The 17416-nt window shown below is 47.2% G+C and overlaps 1 protein-coding gene across 1 annotated transcript in view; it reads left to right on the forward strand.

Annotated features, from left to right (window-relative positions):
• Window positions 1-2056, forward strand: part of dnajc1 (DnaJ (Hsp40) homolog, subfamily C, member 1) — a 328861-nt gene extending 326805 nt beyond the window's left edge. Inside the window, exon 12 of the mRNA XM_072508505.1 lies at window positions 393-2056. Coding sequence (XP_072364606.1) covers window positions 393-461 — 69 coding nt within the window. The 3' untranslated portion in view covers window positions 462-2056. The remainder of the gene's footprint in view (window positions 1-392) is intronic.
• Window positions 2057-17416: the final 15360 nt, after the last annotated feature.

The following is a 17416-nucleotide window of genomic DNA, read 5'->3' on the forward strand; positions in this document are numbered from 1 at the left end:
AGAATTGGAAGAGCAGAAATCTCGAAAGGTTGTAGGGCTGGAGCAGGTTATGTAAATGGGGAAAGTGCAAGACCATGGAGCCAGAAGTGTGTAGCAAAAGTCCAGAGGTAGCAAAGGTATGGCTGAGGGCTTCAGCAGCAGCAGAAGAGCAAAGTTACCTACTTGCCTTCTCGGCCCCATACCTGGAATTACTTTTTAACCTCCCGCTTTTTAGATCCTCGTTAAAACCTGTTATTTTACCAAGCTTTCGGCACGCTTTCACATTTCATCCTTTGGTCCTCAGTAACTATTCTTTCTTCTTTGCAAACTTCCTGTGTTGAAAGGTAACTTGTAGCTGCAGCTTGTCATAAAATACCATTAGTTTTATTGTCAATGTTTTTATTGTTCTGCAGGAAGAATGCATAATCAGATACAAACTATTGGCTGAACTGGTTATGAAGCGGAAACAAGCCAAAAGTTGACTGAAAATGGTACTTAGAAAGCACTGGTCTCCCTCCAGAAGCAGTAATGCGCCATGGACAAATATATTGTGTAAACTTGGAGTCTAGTTGCTTATAACTTACCTCAGCTTTCTGTTTTTGCCAATGTCATGTGCCTTAATAAAAAGAAAAAATCAATGTGCCACCATCTCCTACAGAATAATCAGACAATTCATATTTTAGAATTCAATTTGTCAATGCCTTGCACATCTGGATAGTTTTAAATTTATTTGTAAGAAGCTGATATTCTGTACCCCAGTTCCCCACACACCTCTGTATTGGTTTTAAATTTGTATTCTTTTTCTTTGCATATTGTTGATAAGAGTTTTGATTCTAGCAATTTTAATTGATTAATTATTTATAATATACTAAGACAGAACAGGATATTTTGTGACTATGTAAAATTTGAGTGCAAATTAAGATCTTAATTACGGATATCAATTTGAATCAGCTTTTTTCTTTTCTTGCTTTGTTTTCATCCCCATCTCTATTGAACCATGTTGTGTCATCCTATTCTGCTCAAAGGGTGATAGCAGTTCTTCAGTACCTTGCCTAAATGACCATTCTTCATACATGAACTTAACCCGAGTATTGGTGTTAATTGTAGCTGGGTCACACCTGTACCTGTCCTTGGTCGCTATGCACATGCGTACTTCCAGTGTGACTTTCTGCATCGTGAGCAGGACTGGAGCCTTAGCGCTGATTCCTGTCCCTCACTGAAAGATACTGATATGAATATCAGCCCTGACTAGGATCACCTGATACAATGCAGGTAGGTGATCTGACTAGTAACCTTCTCATTTAGGATAGTTAAGTACCACATCATATGTTGTCCCTAGCTACTAAACTCACAGATTGATTTCTTAAAGACTACATAAGTCAATCAGATTTAAATTCTTGAGTTTGTAAAATTGAAGAGATGTGCCAAGGAGTTCTGTAAAATGCATTGTCTTTGCTTGGTTTCTGCAATCTTGTCCATCAGTAAGTTAATATATAGCAAAGTTAGCATTTACTGTAAGCAAAGTGAAGCTTTGTTTCCTAAAGTTGCATGTGTTGCTGGGACAGCACAGTGCAGAAACTTTCACTGGTATTTTTTCTAAAGTCAAACATTTATTGAATTGACAAATGTGATGCATTTGTGGTTATAATTAAGTATGTTTGAATTTTGGTTTATGCAGATGTCTTTTACTGATATTTATATTGATTTAAAATAATCATAGCTTCATGTAGTCACACATTTGTATAGTGACATCTACATGCAATCTTAAGTGAGTTATGATGATATAAGATTCCAAAACGTTTGCTTATTACAGATTAAGAGAGAAATGCTTCAGTCAGTAGTTTCTTTTTTGAATAACAGATTTCTCCTATGTACTGCAACGTACAGTGCATCTAGTTCACAGAGAGGTCAGTTTTAAAATTTCCATCTCTAGGTACACAGTGAAAACGATTTTCAAAACTGTTGATGCTTGATATGCTTTTAACACCAGATATGATATGAACTTGGTATAATTTTCAAGTGTCTGGTGTAAACCCTCTGGATTAAACAATACTGGTACAAAACCTCATCCAATTAAGACTGTTTCCATATTGATTTTCAATGTCTTAATCATATTAAGATCTTGTGCTATATTCTGAACTAACTACATGAAACTGTACTCAGCAGGGTGGTTCCAAGTGTAATTAGGAACTTTTAAAACAGTGTGATTGGTTCTGGAGAAATCATATGATATGCATGCATAAGAAACATTTGCAGGTTTGCAGTGTAAGGGCGGCACAGTGGTTAGCACTGCTACCTACGGCGCTAAGGACCCGGGTTCAAACCCCAGCCCTGGGTCACTGTCCGTGTGGAGTTTGCACATTCGCCCCGTGTCTGCGTGGGTTTCACCCCCACAACCCAAAGATGTGCAGGGTAGGTGGATTGGCCACGCTAAATTGCCCCTTAATTGGAAAAAAAATAATTGGGTACTCTAAAAAAAATTTTTTAAAGGTATGCAGTGTAGTCTTCAACTCCCATGCCCATTTAAAACCTTGAAACCTGTGGCATAATGTTTGTTTTTCCCGAGGTACAAGTTGGGTTTGTGGTAGATAAGAAAAGTTCCAGGGTCCATCTAGTTCACTTATGCCATCCTGGTAGTTCCATGACTAATCACAGCAATTCTTTTATTAATCAATTGCGTCTAGAACAAATGGAGAAATGGGGCAAGGAAACTCCAATGGGGAAAAGATTTGGGAACTTGTAAGTCCAAAGTAATCTAATCTTCCCAAGCATCCTACACTTAAAATGTGATTTACAGATAGAACCAGAATAAAGAAGGAAGGGATTACTCCTGTTCTTTTTAAGGATCAGATTGTTGGTGTCTTATTCAAAAGGTTATGTTTGACACATTTAGCTGAGGTTGACAATGTTCCATCACTTCACAAATTTTCCTCAAAGTAAAGAATCTTGAAATGATTCAAGAACATTTGAAGTTTGGAGTTGTCCAGTGATAAAATTGTTTGGTAGTTCCAGCACTTGAAGACAACTGTTTTGCTGTTCATTCTTTTGGTGGTGGTACTGGTTTTTCTTCTGGAGCTGTCCACTCTAATCCCATTTGCCTCTTTAGGGGTTTCTGTTTATATTCTTCCTTTGAAATTCCTATTCAATTCCCTTTTCAGTGACGATAAAGCCCTGAAAGCCACTTGTGATGAAGGCTCCATGTTGTCATCATAGAAAATTTAGTACAGAAAAAGGTCATTTGGCTCATGGTTTTGGTTTTAGTTCCTTGAAAGAGCTATTCTTGTTTAACCTACCCCTTCATTCTTTTAGTGTCTATCCTATGTTTAGTGCCTCCCTTAATTCAAAGGTTGGTGGAATTGCGGATAGCGATGAGGACTGTCTGAGGATACAGCAGGATTTAGATTGTCTGGAGACTTGGGCGGAGAGATGGCAGATGGAGTTTAATCCGGACAAATGTGAGGTAATGCATTTTGGAAGGGCTAATGCAGGTAGGGAATATACAGTGAATGGTAGAACCCTCAAGAGTATTGAAAGTCAAAGAGATCTAGGAGTACAGGTCCACAGGTCATTGAAAGGGGCAACACAGGTGGAGAAGGTAGTCAAGAAGGCATACGGCATGCTTGCCTTCATTGGCCGGGGCATTGAGTATAAGAATTGGCAAGTCATGTTGCAGCTGTATAGAACCTTAGTTAGGCCACACTTGGAGTATAGTGTTCAATTCTGGTCACCACACTACCAGAAGGATGTGGAGGCTTTAGAGAGGGTGCAGAAGAGATTTACCAGAATGTTGCCTGGTATGGAGGGCATAAGCTATGAGGAGCGATTGAATAAACTCGGTTTGTTCTCACTGGAACGAAGGAGGTTGAGGGGCGACCTGATAGAGGTATACAAAATTATGAGGGGCATAGACAGAGTGGATAGTCAGAGGCTTTTCCCCAGGGTAGAGGGGTCAATTACTAGGGGGCATAGGTTTAAGGTGAGAGGGGCAAGGTTTAGAGTAGATGTACGAGGCAAGTTTTTTACGCAGAGGGTAGTGGGTGCCTGGAACTCACTACCGGAGGAGGTAGTGGAAGCAGGGACGAAAGGGACATTTAAGGGGCATCTTGACAAATATATGAATAGGATGGGAATAGAAGGATACGGACCCAGGAAGTGTAGAAGATTGTAGTTTAGTCGGGCAGTATGGTCGGCACGGGCTTGGAGGGCCGAAGGGCCTGTTCCTGTGCTGTACATTTCTTTGTTCTTTGTTTGTTTGTTGTTATTACCCAGTGAAAACTATTTTACCACCGTAAAATATTACACGATTTTGAAAACATAAATGAACCACACCTATTCATGGGGAAAAGTTCAATTTTCTTCATAACTATAATCTAAGCAAAAACAAACACATGGAAGCAATAACTATATTTCTGTCAGTAGTTATTAAATTGTCCTTGCTGCTGAAGTATTAGAATTAAGTTTGCAATTGCTGACATTAGTAATAGTCTTACATAACATTCTTTTTCTCACAATGTTAGGAGGCTATCTCATTGATATGAGTGTTACTTGAAAGATGAAGAGTGTGCCAGTGCGGGCAAGGAAAAACAAATCGTAGTGTGTGTTGCTTGGCAAGTTCTCCTGAGGATGTGGAATTTGTTGCATCAAGGTTCTGCAGTTCTAGAAAGGAAGATGCCGGGAGAGGTCTCCCATGGGCTTGCCAGCTGCATTACGCCCCTAGATCTCGCAAGGCATCTGAATCAGAATCTTGCCCAAAGTGGGAGTGAGCAAACGGTGCGCGCCCAAGTAGGGTGTAAACATACCTGGTATCTACTGGCCTCCCGCCAAAGAGGTTGCAGCTGGATGCCGTTCAGTACTGGACCACGCAAATGTGGATCAGGTGGAACGGCACCCAGGGGTTCTCCCAGACCATCATAGGCCCCTAGGCGGCCAGGGATAAGGCAGAGTGGCCCCAGACCCTCTCCCTTGAACGTGGGCACCTTGGCACTGCCTGTCTTGCACCTTGGCACTGCCACTTTGGCACCACCACCCTGGCACTGCCTTTGTGTCTGGTTGGCAATGCTAGGGTGGTAGTGCCTGGGTGCCAGGATGGCACTGCCAAGGGTCAGGGCCTGAGGGAGGCCATGCCCATGAAAGGAGGGTGGAGGGGGGAATATGAAGGGTGTGGGGGCCAGGTGAGATAGGAGGGGTCCTCCTGAGAGGTTGGGGGGCCTGTAAGAGTGGGTAGGGAAGGCCTGAAGAGGGGGACCCCCCAGAGACCCCATTGTGGAGTGTCCTCACTTGGGAGGGTGTGGGTAATGCCCATGTGTGTGTGGGGTGTGACATTTCTCATGGGTGAGGGGTGTGGGGCACCCACAAGCTCACTTAGAGATCGGGGCACCCTTTCAAAATGGCGGCCCGGTCGAAGTTCAGCTCCCAGTGATGAAGAAAATGCATGAAAAAAATCTTAAGTGTGGGTTAAACCGGTGAGCAACTCCCCAGGGCCCAAAAAGTGACTAAATCTCGTTATATCGTGGTGGGGAACTCGCCGAAAGAGCTGGCGGGAAACTCCCAGCAAAACCCACCACACATGACACAAACAAACTTTTCCATTAGATCATGCCCACCTATGTGACAATACGTAGAGTGACTGTTGTTATGTACATACTCAGTTTTGTTCTCCAAGTAGAGATGGCATTCAGAGTAGTAGAGGCAAATCTTAGTTTCATTTCAAGATATGTAATGTACAGGCACCATTGTGGCACAGTGGTTAGCGCTGCTCCCTCTCAGCACCAGGGACCAGGGTTCAATTCTGGCCTTGGTGACGGTGTGGAGTTTGCATATTTTCCCCGTGTCTGTGGGGGGTTTCCTCCGGGTGCTCTGGTTTCCTCCCACAGTCCAAAAATATGCAGGTTAGGTGGATTGACCATGATAGAATTGCCCTTTAGTGTCCATGGATGTGCAGATTAGGTTGCGGGGTTATGCGTATAGGGCAGGAAGGTCAGAACCGTGGACCAAGGTAGGGTGCTCTTTGGAGGGTTGGTGCAGACTCGCTGGGCCAAATGGCCGCCTTCTGCATTGCAGGGATTCTATAAATAATTAGTAAATCTGTCCTGATTAGTGGTTGTAGGACACGATGCCTCCGGATCATTAAACATTTATATTTCAGTAAAATCACCTGAAACTATTTTTGCGCTGTTATTGAAGCAGTCAACGAATAATCACCTATCAAATAACTGAAAAAAATACATATTCCTTTGCATTGTTCCTTCACTTGAAATGAATTATTCAAATACGGTTTTATTATTCATTCAAGTTAAAATAAATCTTATAGATTTGGAAAAAAAATAGCATTTTCTTACTTTACCCATGTATTGCAAAATCATTAATTTCATTTGTGACACTTAACAGTGGGAAAATTATGAAAGTTATGATGTTAAATCAGTTATTTTTTTAAAAAAATTGCAAGAGACAGATGAGAATTTTTTCTTTATATGTTCATGGGATGTGGGCGTCGCTGGCTTGTCCAGCATTTATTACCCATCACTCAGGGCATTTAAGAGTCAACCACATTGCTGTGGGCCTGGAGTCACACGTAGGCCAAACCAAGACCGATTTCCTTCCCTGAAGAACATTAGTGAACCAGATGGTTTCATGGTTGTCATTAGGCCTTTAATTCCAGATTTCTACTGAATTCAAATTCTACCTTCTGCCCTGTTGGGATTTGAACGCATGTCCCCGGAGCATTACCTTCATTCTCTGGACTACTAATCCAGTGACAATACCACTACGACACTCCTCCCTATAAATGCTGGAAGAGTAGTCATAAAATTGTAACATTACAGAAGGAGACGATTACGTCCATCACAGTAGGAAGCCATTCCGTGGAGTGAGTCCACTCTGTGGTCTACCCCCATAGCTCTGCAAGTTTATTTCCTTCAAGGCAGTGGTGTAGTGGCATTGTTGCTGGACTAGCAATCCAGAGACCCAGGGTAATGCTGTGTGAGTTCGAATCATTCCAGGGATAGATGGTGAAATATGAATTAAATAAAAATCTGGAATTTAAAAGTCTAATGATGACCCTGAAACCATTGTCGTAAAAATCCATCTGGCTCACAGATTTGTTTCCCGAAAGTACATTAGCCGTCCTTCCCTGGCCTCCATGTATTCCAGGCCCACAGCAATATGGTTGACTCTTAATTGCGCTGAGGGATGGCAGCTGGCTCAGCCATCAACACCCACATCCCATGATCAAAGATAAAAGGTATCCAATCCCCTTTCATTGTGAAATAGTTTATTGTGCCCGAGTTCCAAGTCAACTTCCTTAAATTAACTAAGAGAACACACTGGAGAAGTGTCCTTTATAATGCATCATTACAAGATGATAATTGGCTGTTTGGATAAACTAAGTTGGTCATGGCTGTTATCACAAAGCTATGCTCCTTTATTTTTGAAAATATAATTTTTTTTAACTGATTAGATATTTTGCCATTTGAAATGAGACAGTCTTCTAAGGTGAAAAACAAATAAACCACCCTTGGGAAATGTCTCTCTTCACAATCCCATCAGATAGAGATCTATCTAAACTTGTAACTGTCCCAGGAAGCGAGATTAAAGTGCAAATTACTGGTTATTAAAACAATGGCTGCCAAAGACAGACGGACCTAAATCCTCTTGGAAACCCAACGGATGAAATATTTCAACGCCAAGTTGCAGCCATTGCAGAGAGATTGCAAGAAAGACTTCAGCAGAGGAAGCAGCCTGAAAGCTGGGTGTTCTCTCACTCTCAGTGCTGAAGCCAGCTTTACCAGAAATCTACCAGCGATCTGAGTTCTTGTAATAATTGCAAGATGTTCTACATCTGACCGCATCCACTAAATCAGATCATCCAGATCTATCTCAATGTTTAAAAAATCTATGCCTCCAGGATAATCAAAAGATACTTAACTATATATTCTCTTTTTAAAAAAAAAAAAATTTAGAGTACTCAATTCATTTAACTATATATTCTTTTAACCTTTTATTTTATTAGACTGTAACTTACCTTATTTCTGATGTATGTGTGACTGAATGAAAGACAATGGGTGGGATTCCCCATTTCTGAGACTTGAGTGTTGACTCCAACGGAGAATCTATGGTGCACCTGGGTCGATTCAGCAACTGGAGGGGCTAGCATCAGTGCCGCATGGAACACAACGATTCCAATGAAAAATGGTGCAGTATCGGCCGGGTCCGTGATTGACTTTTAGGAGGCTGACAAGCTGCAGCTGCACTTACACATTACAATCCCTACACACACTTATCCCAGCCAAACAGATGGCAGTGGTTGTGCTGGAGAATTGCGGAGGCCCTGGAGAGTACTGGGTCGGGCCCGCTAATGATATGCAAATGATGCCTACTGTACGTGTGGAGTGAAACGCATTGACTCCATTTTCGAGGTGACAGAGAATCGCAATTTGGCATCAAATCGAAGCCCGCTGCGATTGTGGCGTCGGAGGCCGTTCTCTGCCCAATCGCATTTCCTGATTTTGGCGTCTGCTAATGGAGAATCCCGTCCAATGCCCCTTTTTAACAAAAAATTCCCTTGGTTTAGTGCTGAATAAATTTGCTCTTTCTGACTCCAGAAAGCCTAGTTTCATTCGGTTACATGGTTGAACACATTTCAATTTGGAAAAGAAAATGATAAAACTTAAACCGTCGTTGTGACCAACCGAGGTTGAATAGAGAAGAGCCCTTTCAACCCTTCTCCTCACCTGCATTGTAACTCGTATTTTTTGTAATTCTTCTGTAGGTTCTGGGTATTGCTGGCCCTTGAGAAGGTGTGGGTGAGCTGTCCTGAATTGCTGCAGTCGATGTGGTGTAGGAACAGCAGCGGTGTATTTAGGAAGGGCGGTTCAAGATTTCAACCCAATGACTGAAAAGAAAGAGTGATAATAGTTCCAAGTCAGGGCAGTTTTTCGCTTGCAGGGGGAGGTATTCCCATGCATCTGCTGCCCTTGTCATCAGTGGTAGAGATTGTGGGTTTGGCAAATGCTCTAGAAGGTGGCTTGGTGGTATATGAAACAGTGGATGGGGTACCAACCAAGCTTTGTCCTGAATTGAACGTCAAGTGTTGTTGGAGCTCTACTCATCCAGACAAGTGGAGAGTATTTGATCACATTTCTGACTTGTATCTTTGAAGATGATGGACAGGCTTTGGGTAATCAGGAAGAGAGTTACTCATCTCAGATTTCCCAGGTTTCATAGTGTAGCCCGCACATTTAGGGATGGATTCCCCGGTTGAGAGACAAGTGCTGAGCCGGGACAGAATCATGGGACTTCCAACGATGACAATGGGGGTGTGACTACCGGAGCAGTTCAGGGCCTCCTAATGGGCCGGCCCATGGGCCAGGGAAATACTGAAATTCCAACAGGCGCTGGTGTCGGATTCACTGCAGTCGGGATTGGCACTGAAGAGCCTGACAAGCTGAAGCTGAATACAAGCACACCACTCCCCACACCCACTCATTCCAGCCAAGAAGATGCCACTCAGGAGAGCGGCCCCAAGATTCGCAGATGCAGAGCTGGAGACATTGCTGGATGCGATGGAGTGTGGGGGGGGGGGGGGGGGGGGGCACTCTGTTCCCCAGGACGGAGGCTGTCACCTGCCAATGTTAACCAGGCCAGGGCACAGGTGGCAGATGCCATGGGCCCCACTGCTACGACTGGGAAGCAGTGCCGGAAGAGGCTGCACATACCTCAGGGCAGCCAGGGTGAGTCACCACCACTACCATGCCCCTGGCACACCCCTGTTGCTGCACCCCCCTCCCATACGGCTCGCAGCAGACGGACCGGCAGGCAGTGCTGGCCGACAATGGGCAACCCCTTGGCCAGACGTGCTGAGCCACCACCTCAGTGCCCCTGGCACCATCCCTGTCCCATATGCCCCCCAAGAGTACAACAGCAGCCCCCTCACATCCCAACATGCACCACATGCCAACACCCATACCGACGACCATGGCTGGGTGCCCTAGACACAAAGGCCACCAGCCGCGGGCCCCTGCATTGCCTGTGTCTAAGTGTCTCACACTGTAATATCTGTCCCGCCAGGAGAAGCTAGCCCATGGCCACAGGGAGCTGGTAAAGAGCGGAGGGGGTCCGCCGGACCTGTGGCCCCTTACTGTCATGGAGCAGAGGGTGTTGGACCTAGTTGGCGGAGTGGGAGAGTGGGCATTCGCCAAGACAGAGGTCAGTATTGGACAACAAAGTGATAGTGAAATATGTCTATGGCACGTGAGTCAACCATGACCCCACTCCACCCCACATAGCACGCCCACCTGCGGTCTAACCATGTGTCTTGTCTTTTGACGTGGAAGGTCACCTCCCGAGAAGGCTACTATCCCCTGCTCCCAGCCGCAACCCACCAGACTATGGGTCGGGACCGTCCAGTGTCCCACCTTCCTTGGCGCAACACCTCAGAGCACACCGTCCAGGGACGATGCCGACTTCCTGGTGTGTACAACACACATGCAGCGATACATCAGTGGGAGGTAGGAACTCCGAGGGGGCAGACGGTCGGATGGCGGCCCAATCCCAGGAACTAGCTGACGTCCAGGCGGGCCTCGCGCTCCCATCAAGGCTGGAGATGTGGGCACCGAGCCGGAGACTACATGAGGGGGTGTCAGCAACCATCCAGCACCTGAAGGTGCAGTTGGACGAGTGCAGCACCCCTCAGGAGCATGAGGCAGTGCCCACAATGCGTGCCACCCAGGCTAACCGTGCACAGGTGGAGGCCTTGGATCTGAAGGTATGGGCCATGGGTCACTGTGTGGGTGGTGACAGAGACACAGAACAGGGCAGCCATGTACCAGGACATTGGTATAGCACTCCAGAGCATAGCCCAGTCACGACGGACCATGGCTGCGGCTGTCGAGAGCAATGGATGACCTGAACCAAACACAGAGGGACCTGGAAGTCATTGAATGACATGTCACGGCCCCTGAGTGATGTGGCACAGGCCCAGAGGGACGTGGCACAGTCCATGTGCTCCATGGCCGTGAGCACGGAGACCCTGGTCAAAGCGAGAGCAGGTCTTCAGGACTGGCAGTGTCAGGTAACAGTGGAGCCCCCCGGAGCTCGTTCTAGTCACATCCCCTTCCCAAGGAATTGAACATGGGCCAACGGGCACGCCGAGGGAGAAGGTGGTGATGCGGCCCACACCGGTGACTCCTGCAGGAGAGGTGCTGTAACACTTCAGCACCTCTGAATCTAACCCCCTCCCCCAACCTGTCCCTGGCCCATCCGATGGGCAGCGGGCAGAACATGGTGGCACCATGCCACCTGTGACACACACAAGGACCGGTCGCTTTCGAGGACGCCGCTAAATGTGAACCAGGTCACAGGGAGGGAATCACAGCAGGCCCCCTCCACTCCTGATGTGCTGCCTGGACACCTACCTAGTCAGAGCTTTTGGGCACCTAAGGCTAGAAAGATAGACACCAGTTAAGTTGGCATGGTTGAAGCACATAGGATAGCGTTAGGGGCGAGGGAACAGGTATTCTTCATGGCACTATCACCAATAAACACCTGTACACTGACTTTCCAAACTGCCTATGCCCTTAGTCCATAGAATCATAGAATTTACAGTGCAGAAGGAGGCCATTCTGCCCATCTAGTCTGCACCGACTCGTGGAAAGAGCACCCTACTCAAGCCCACATCTCCAGCCTATCTCTGTAACCCTGTCACGCCTCCTAAACCTTGTTTGGACACCAAGGGCAATTTATCATGGCCAATCTGCCTAACCTGCACATCTTTGGACTGTGGGAGGAAACCGGAGCACCCGGAGGAAACCCACACACACATGGGGAGAATGTGCAGACTCCGCACAGACAGTGACCCAAGCCGGGAATCGGACCAGGGACCCTGGAGCTGTGAAGCAACTATGCTAATCACTGTGCTACCATGCTGCCATGGGGGGTGGGGGGGGGGGGGAGAATTACTTTGAGGTGGACCTACCCGATGCATTATCCATCGCCCATCATCGCCCCCCCACCCCGGACTCCAGCCCCAATACCGAAAGTAACTGTGGGCCCATGTGGAAGAATGGCTAGCACGCATGCAGGGATCACCCGGGTGGACATTGGTATGTGACACCAGCGTGGGTGTCAGACGGCAGACATTGCAGAGCACCACAACTCAATCCAGAATGGGGTGTCATCATTCTGCATCCCATGGACCAGACCTGCTGATGCTGAAGACGGAGGGCCACCATCCTGTGGTGCAGCAGGTGGGGGGGTGGGTTGCAAGGGTGGAACGGGACAGTTCAGCTGCCAGTGGCCAGGCTCCCTAGTCGGTGAACCTGGAGACAATCAAGTTGTCCCATGCGAGGCAGCCCTAGAGCACACGTGCGGACTCCTGTGCATGGCAAGGCCCCATGTCCTGACCTGGCCATCCTCCACAGCCTCCTCGTCCGATGAGACATACTGATCCTCTTCCTCCACCAGCATGTTGCCCCTCTGCAGTGCGATGTTGTCAAGGCAACAGGCCATCATGATGTGTACATCAGGTATATTGGAGGGCTTCGTCTGATGCAGATCTTGAGGATGCCAATGCATCTCGTCGTCCCTGGTTGCTACACGGGCAACGTTGTAGCGGTTTTCTGCATCAGTCTGGGGCTTTCAGATAGGCATCATCAGCCATCACCGCAGCGGGGAACCCTCGTCACCCATGAGCCAACCCCACACCCGTGGGTTTGACTCAAAGGTGTCAGGAACCTTGGAGTCCACCAAGAAGAAAGCGTTATGCACGTTGCCCGGGTGTCGGGCGCAGGCGTGCACGATGTGCTGCCGGTGGTCACACACCACCTGCACGGTGAGGAAATGGAATCCCTTCCGATTGATGAAGGGCACCCCCTCATGCGCTGGTGCCTGCAGTGGGAACATGTCCCATCATCACCCCCTGGACCTGAGGCATTGCAGTGACTCCCGCTGCCTGGGCAACGTGAGCATATTGTGCTGCCCGGGCATAAAGGGCATCAATCGTGGCACATCATATAACGATATACATTAATGATCTGGAAGAAGGAACTGGAGGCACTGTTGCTAAGTTTGCAGGTGATAATACTATCTGTCCCTCTACAGATCTTTGTGAGGAAGCAAGGGGGCTACAGAAGGATATGGACAAGCTAGGAGAGTGGGCAATGAAGTGGCAAATGAAATACAATGTGGAAAGGTGTGAGGTTATGCACTTGAGAATGAGGAATTTAGGCATAGACTATTTTCTAAATGAGGAAATGCTTAGGAAAGCAGAAGTACAAAAGGACTTGAGAGTCCTTGTTCACGATTCTCTTAAGGTTAATGTGTAGGTTCGATCGGCAGTTAGGGAGGCAAAAGCAATGCCAGCATTCATGCCAAGAGGGTTAGACTACAAGATGAGGATGTATAAGGCTCTGGTCAGACCCCATTTGGAGTATTGTGAGCAGTTTTGGGCCCCGTATCTAAGGAAGGATGTGCTGGCCTTGGAAAGGGTCCAGAGGAGGTTCACAAGAATGCTCCCTGGAATGAAGAACTTGTCTTCATTGAGGAACGAGTGAGGACTCTGGGTCTGTATTCGTTGAGAGTTTAGAAGAATGAGTGGGATCTTATTGGAACTTACAGGATACGCGAGGCCTGGATATAGTGGACGTGGAGAGGATGTTTCCACTTGGAGGAAAAACTAGAACCAGAGGACACCATCTCAGACTAAAGGGACGGTCCTTTAAAACAGAGATGAGGAGGCATCTTTTTAGCCAGAGGGTGGTGAAGGTGAATCTGTGGAATTCTTTCCGCAGAAGGCTGTGGAGGCCAAATCACTGAGTGTCTTCAAGACAGAGATAGATAGGTTCTTGATTAATAAGGGGATCGGAGAAGGCAGGAGAATGGGGATGAGAAAATATCAGCCATGATTAAATGGCGGAGCAGACTCGATGGGCCGAGTGGCCTAATTCTGCCGCATGTCTTATGGCACGGATGCACAGACGTCTGGGAGATCCCAGACAGGTCTCCGTTCGGCCCCTGAAACGCCTCCATGACATAAATGTTCAGGGCGACCGTCACCTTGATGGCCATTGGGAGTGTCCGGCAGGTCTTCATACGGCAGGAGCTGCTGCTGTACACGAATCCTGATGCAATGCCTCCTCCCCACCACCTTGCAGGCAAGGATCACAGACAAGGGGTGGGCGGTTGTGCACCTGTTGGGACCCCACCTGAAGTGTGACACGAGTTGTGCACACCTTTCTGGGGGCTGGGTGGATGGAAGCAGGGCGCAGTTGGACTTGGTGACGGCCGGTGTTCTGGCAGGATGGGCCGGTTGGTAGTGCCACATGTGGGGCACCCACCCAGTGGGGGCAATGTGCCGGCAAGGGGGGGGGGGGTGGTAACCAAGGGGCATGGTGCATGCAACCGCTGTTTGGAGTGCACTCCGCCACCCTCCCCCACTCTGTATCCCCTGCAGTGGGGCAGCGCCATGGATGGGTGCAGTGAGGGATGCCAACACCTGGTGGCCACTGGCTGTGCTGGGCCATGTGCGTCCCATTGATGGGGTGTCTCGGAAGAACCCATATATGGCTGGTGGTGCTGTGCACATTCATGGGACATGGTGGGCAGTCAGTGGGGAGCGCAGCCAGATAGCTGTCTTGCAGGCCGCAACTTAAGAACTAAAAGCAGGAGTAGGCCATCTGGCCCCTCGAGCCTGCTGCACCATTCAATGAGATCATGGCTGATCTTTTGTGGACTCAGCTCCACTTTCCGGCCCGAACACCATAACCCTTAATCCCTTTATTCTTCAAAAAACTTATCTATCTTTATCTTAAAAACATTTAATGAAGGAGCCTCTACTGCTTCACTAGGCAAGGAATTCCATAGATTCACAACCCTTTGGGTGAAGAAGTTCCTCCTAAACTCAGTCCTAAATCTACTTCCCCTTATTTGAGACTATGCCCCCGAGTTCTGCTTTCACCCGCCAGTGGAAACAACCTGCCCGCATCTATCCTATCTATTCCCTTCATAATCTTATATGTTTCTATATTCCTTCTAAATTCCAACGAGTACAGTCCCAGTCTACTCAACCTCTCCTCGTAATCCAACCCCTTCAGCTCTGGGATTAACCTAGTGAATCCCCTCTGCACTCCCTCCAGTGCCAGTACGTCCTTTCTCAAGTAAGGAGACCAAAACTGAACACAATACTCCAGGTGTGGCCTCACTAACACCTTATACAATTGCAGCATAACCTCCCTAGTCTTAAACTCCATCCCTCTAGCAATGAAGGACAACATTTCATTTGCCTTTTTAAAATTTTTAAAATTTATTTTTTTTATTTTTTATTTTCAAATAAAATGTTTTTATTCTCCTCATTTTCAATCATTTCAACAAATAAACAACAAAAGAAAAAACAAACAAAACAAATACAGTAACAATCTCCCAAACAAAAAGAGCACCCCATTCAATTTACAGACCAAAACATCCATCCGTACATTCCAGGTCAAAACATTAACAGTCAGTAAACAGTGTAATCAAAAACAACAATAACCACCCCACCCCACCCAAATTATCGATAGCAACCAATTCTCAAAAGTGCCTAATATACAGTTCCCATGAATTGTAGAACCGTTCCTTCAGCCCCCTCAACTCAAACGTCTCCTCTTTTTTAAAAAATATATTTTATACAAAATTTTTGGCCAACCATAACAGTACATTGTGTATATTTTACACAGTAATATAACAATATAAATAACAATGGCCAGTTTTTTAAACAAGGAATAAATAATATATAAACAACATCAAAATTAAAAAACAAAACTAAATGGCAACTGCCTTGTCCCAAATAAATACTCTCCAAAAATACAATTCAGCAGTCCAGTATACAATTACCTATAACAACAACCTATACGTATTATACATATACACTAACATCCATGAGAGTCATTCTGGTTCCTCCCACCCCCCCACCCCCCACCCCCCTGGGTTGCTGCTGCTGTCTTCTTCTTTTCCATTCCCTCTATCTTTCTGTGAGGTATTCGACGAACGGTTGCCACCGCCTGGTGAACCCTTGAGCCGATCCCCTTAGGACGAACTTAATCCGTTCCAGCTTTATAAACCCTGCCATGTCATTTATCCAGGTCTCCACACCCGGGGGCTTGGCTTCCTTCCACATCAACAGTATCCTGCGCCGGGCTACTAGGGACGCAAAGGCCAAAACATCAGCCTCTTTCGCCTCCTGCACTCCCGGCTCTTCTGCAACCCCGAATATAGCTAACCCCCAGCTTGGTTCGACCTGGACCCCCACCACCTTCGAAAGCACCTTTGTCACCCCCACCCAAAACCCCTGTAGTGCCGGACATGACCAGAACATGTGGGTGTGATTCGCTGGGCTTCTCGAGCATCTCGCACACCTATCCTCTACTCCAAAAAATTTACTGAGCCGTGCTCCAGTCATATGCGCCCTGTGTAACACCTTAAATTGTATCAGGCTTAGCCTGGCACACGAGGACGATGAGTTTACCCTACTTAGGGCATCAGCCCACAGCCCCTCCTCAATCTCCTCCCCCAGCTCTTCTTCCCATTTCCCTTTCAGCTCATCTACCATAATCTCCACCTCGTCCATCATTTCCCTATATATATCTGATACCTTACCGTCCCCCACCCATGTCTTTGAGATCACTCTGTCCTGCACCTCCTGCGTCGGGAGCTGCGGGATTCCCTCACCTGTTGCCTCGCAAAAGCCCTCAGTTGCATATACCGGAATGCATTCCCTTGGGGCAACCCATATTTTTCGGTCAGCACTCCCAGACTTGCAAACGTCCCATCTACAAACAGATCTCTCAATTGTGTCACTCCTGCTCTTTGCCATGTTCCAAATCCCCCATCCATTCTCCCCGGAGCAAACCTATGGTTATTTCTTATCGGGGACCACACCGAGGCTCCCGTCTTTCCCCTATGCCGTCTCCAGTGCCCCCAAATTTTCAGAGTAGCCACCACCACCGGGCTTGTGGTGTATTTCTTCGGTGAGAACGGCAACAGCGCCGTCACCATAGCTTGTAAGCTAATCCCCCTACAGGACGCCCTCTCCAATCTCTTCCACGCCGCTCCCTCCTCTTCTCCCATCCACTTACATACCATTGAGATATTGGCGGCCCAGTAGTACTCACTTAGGCTCGGTAGTGCCAGCCCCCCCCCCTATCCCTACTACGCTGCAAAAATCCCTTCCTCACTCTCGGGGTCTTCCCGGCCCACACAAAACTCATGATACTCTTCTCAATCCTTTTGAAAAAAGCCTTTGTGATCACCACCGGGAGGCACTGAAACACAAAGAGGAATCTCGGGAGGACCACCATTTTAACCGCCTGCACCCTCCCTGCCAGTGACAGGGATACCATGTCCCATCTCTTGAAGTCCTCCTCCATCTGTTCCACCAACCGCGTTAAATTTAACCTATGCAATGTACCCC

Source organism: Scyliorhinus torazame, chromosome 6 (genome assembly GCF_047496885.1).
Source record: "Scyliorhinus torazame isolate Kashiwa2021f chromosome 6, sScyTor2.1, whole genome shotgun sequence".
Lineage (NCBI taxonomy): Eukaryota > Metazoa > Chordata > Chondrichthyes > Carcharhiniformes > Scyliorhinidae > Scyliorhinus > Scyliorhinus torazame.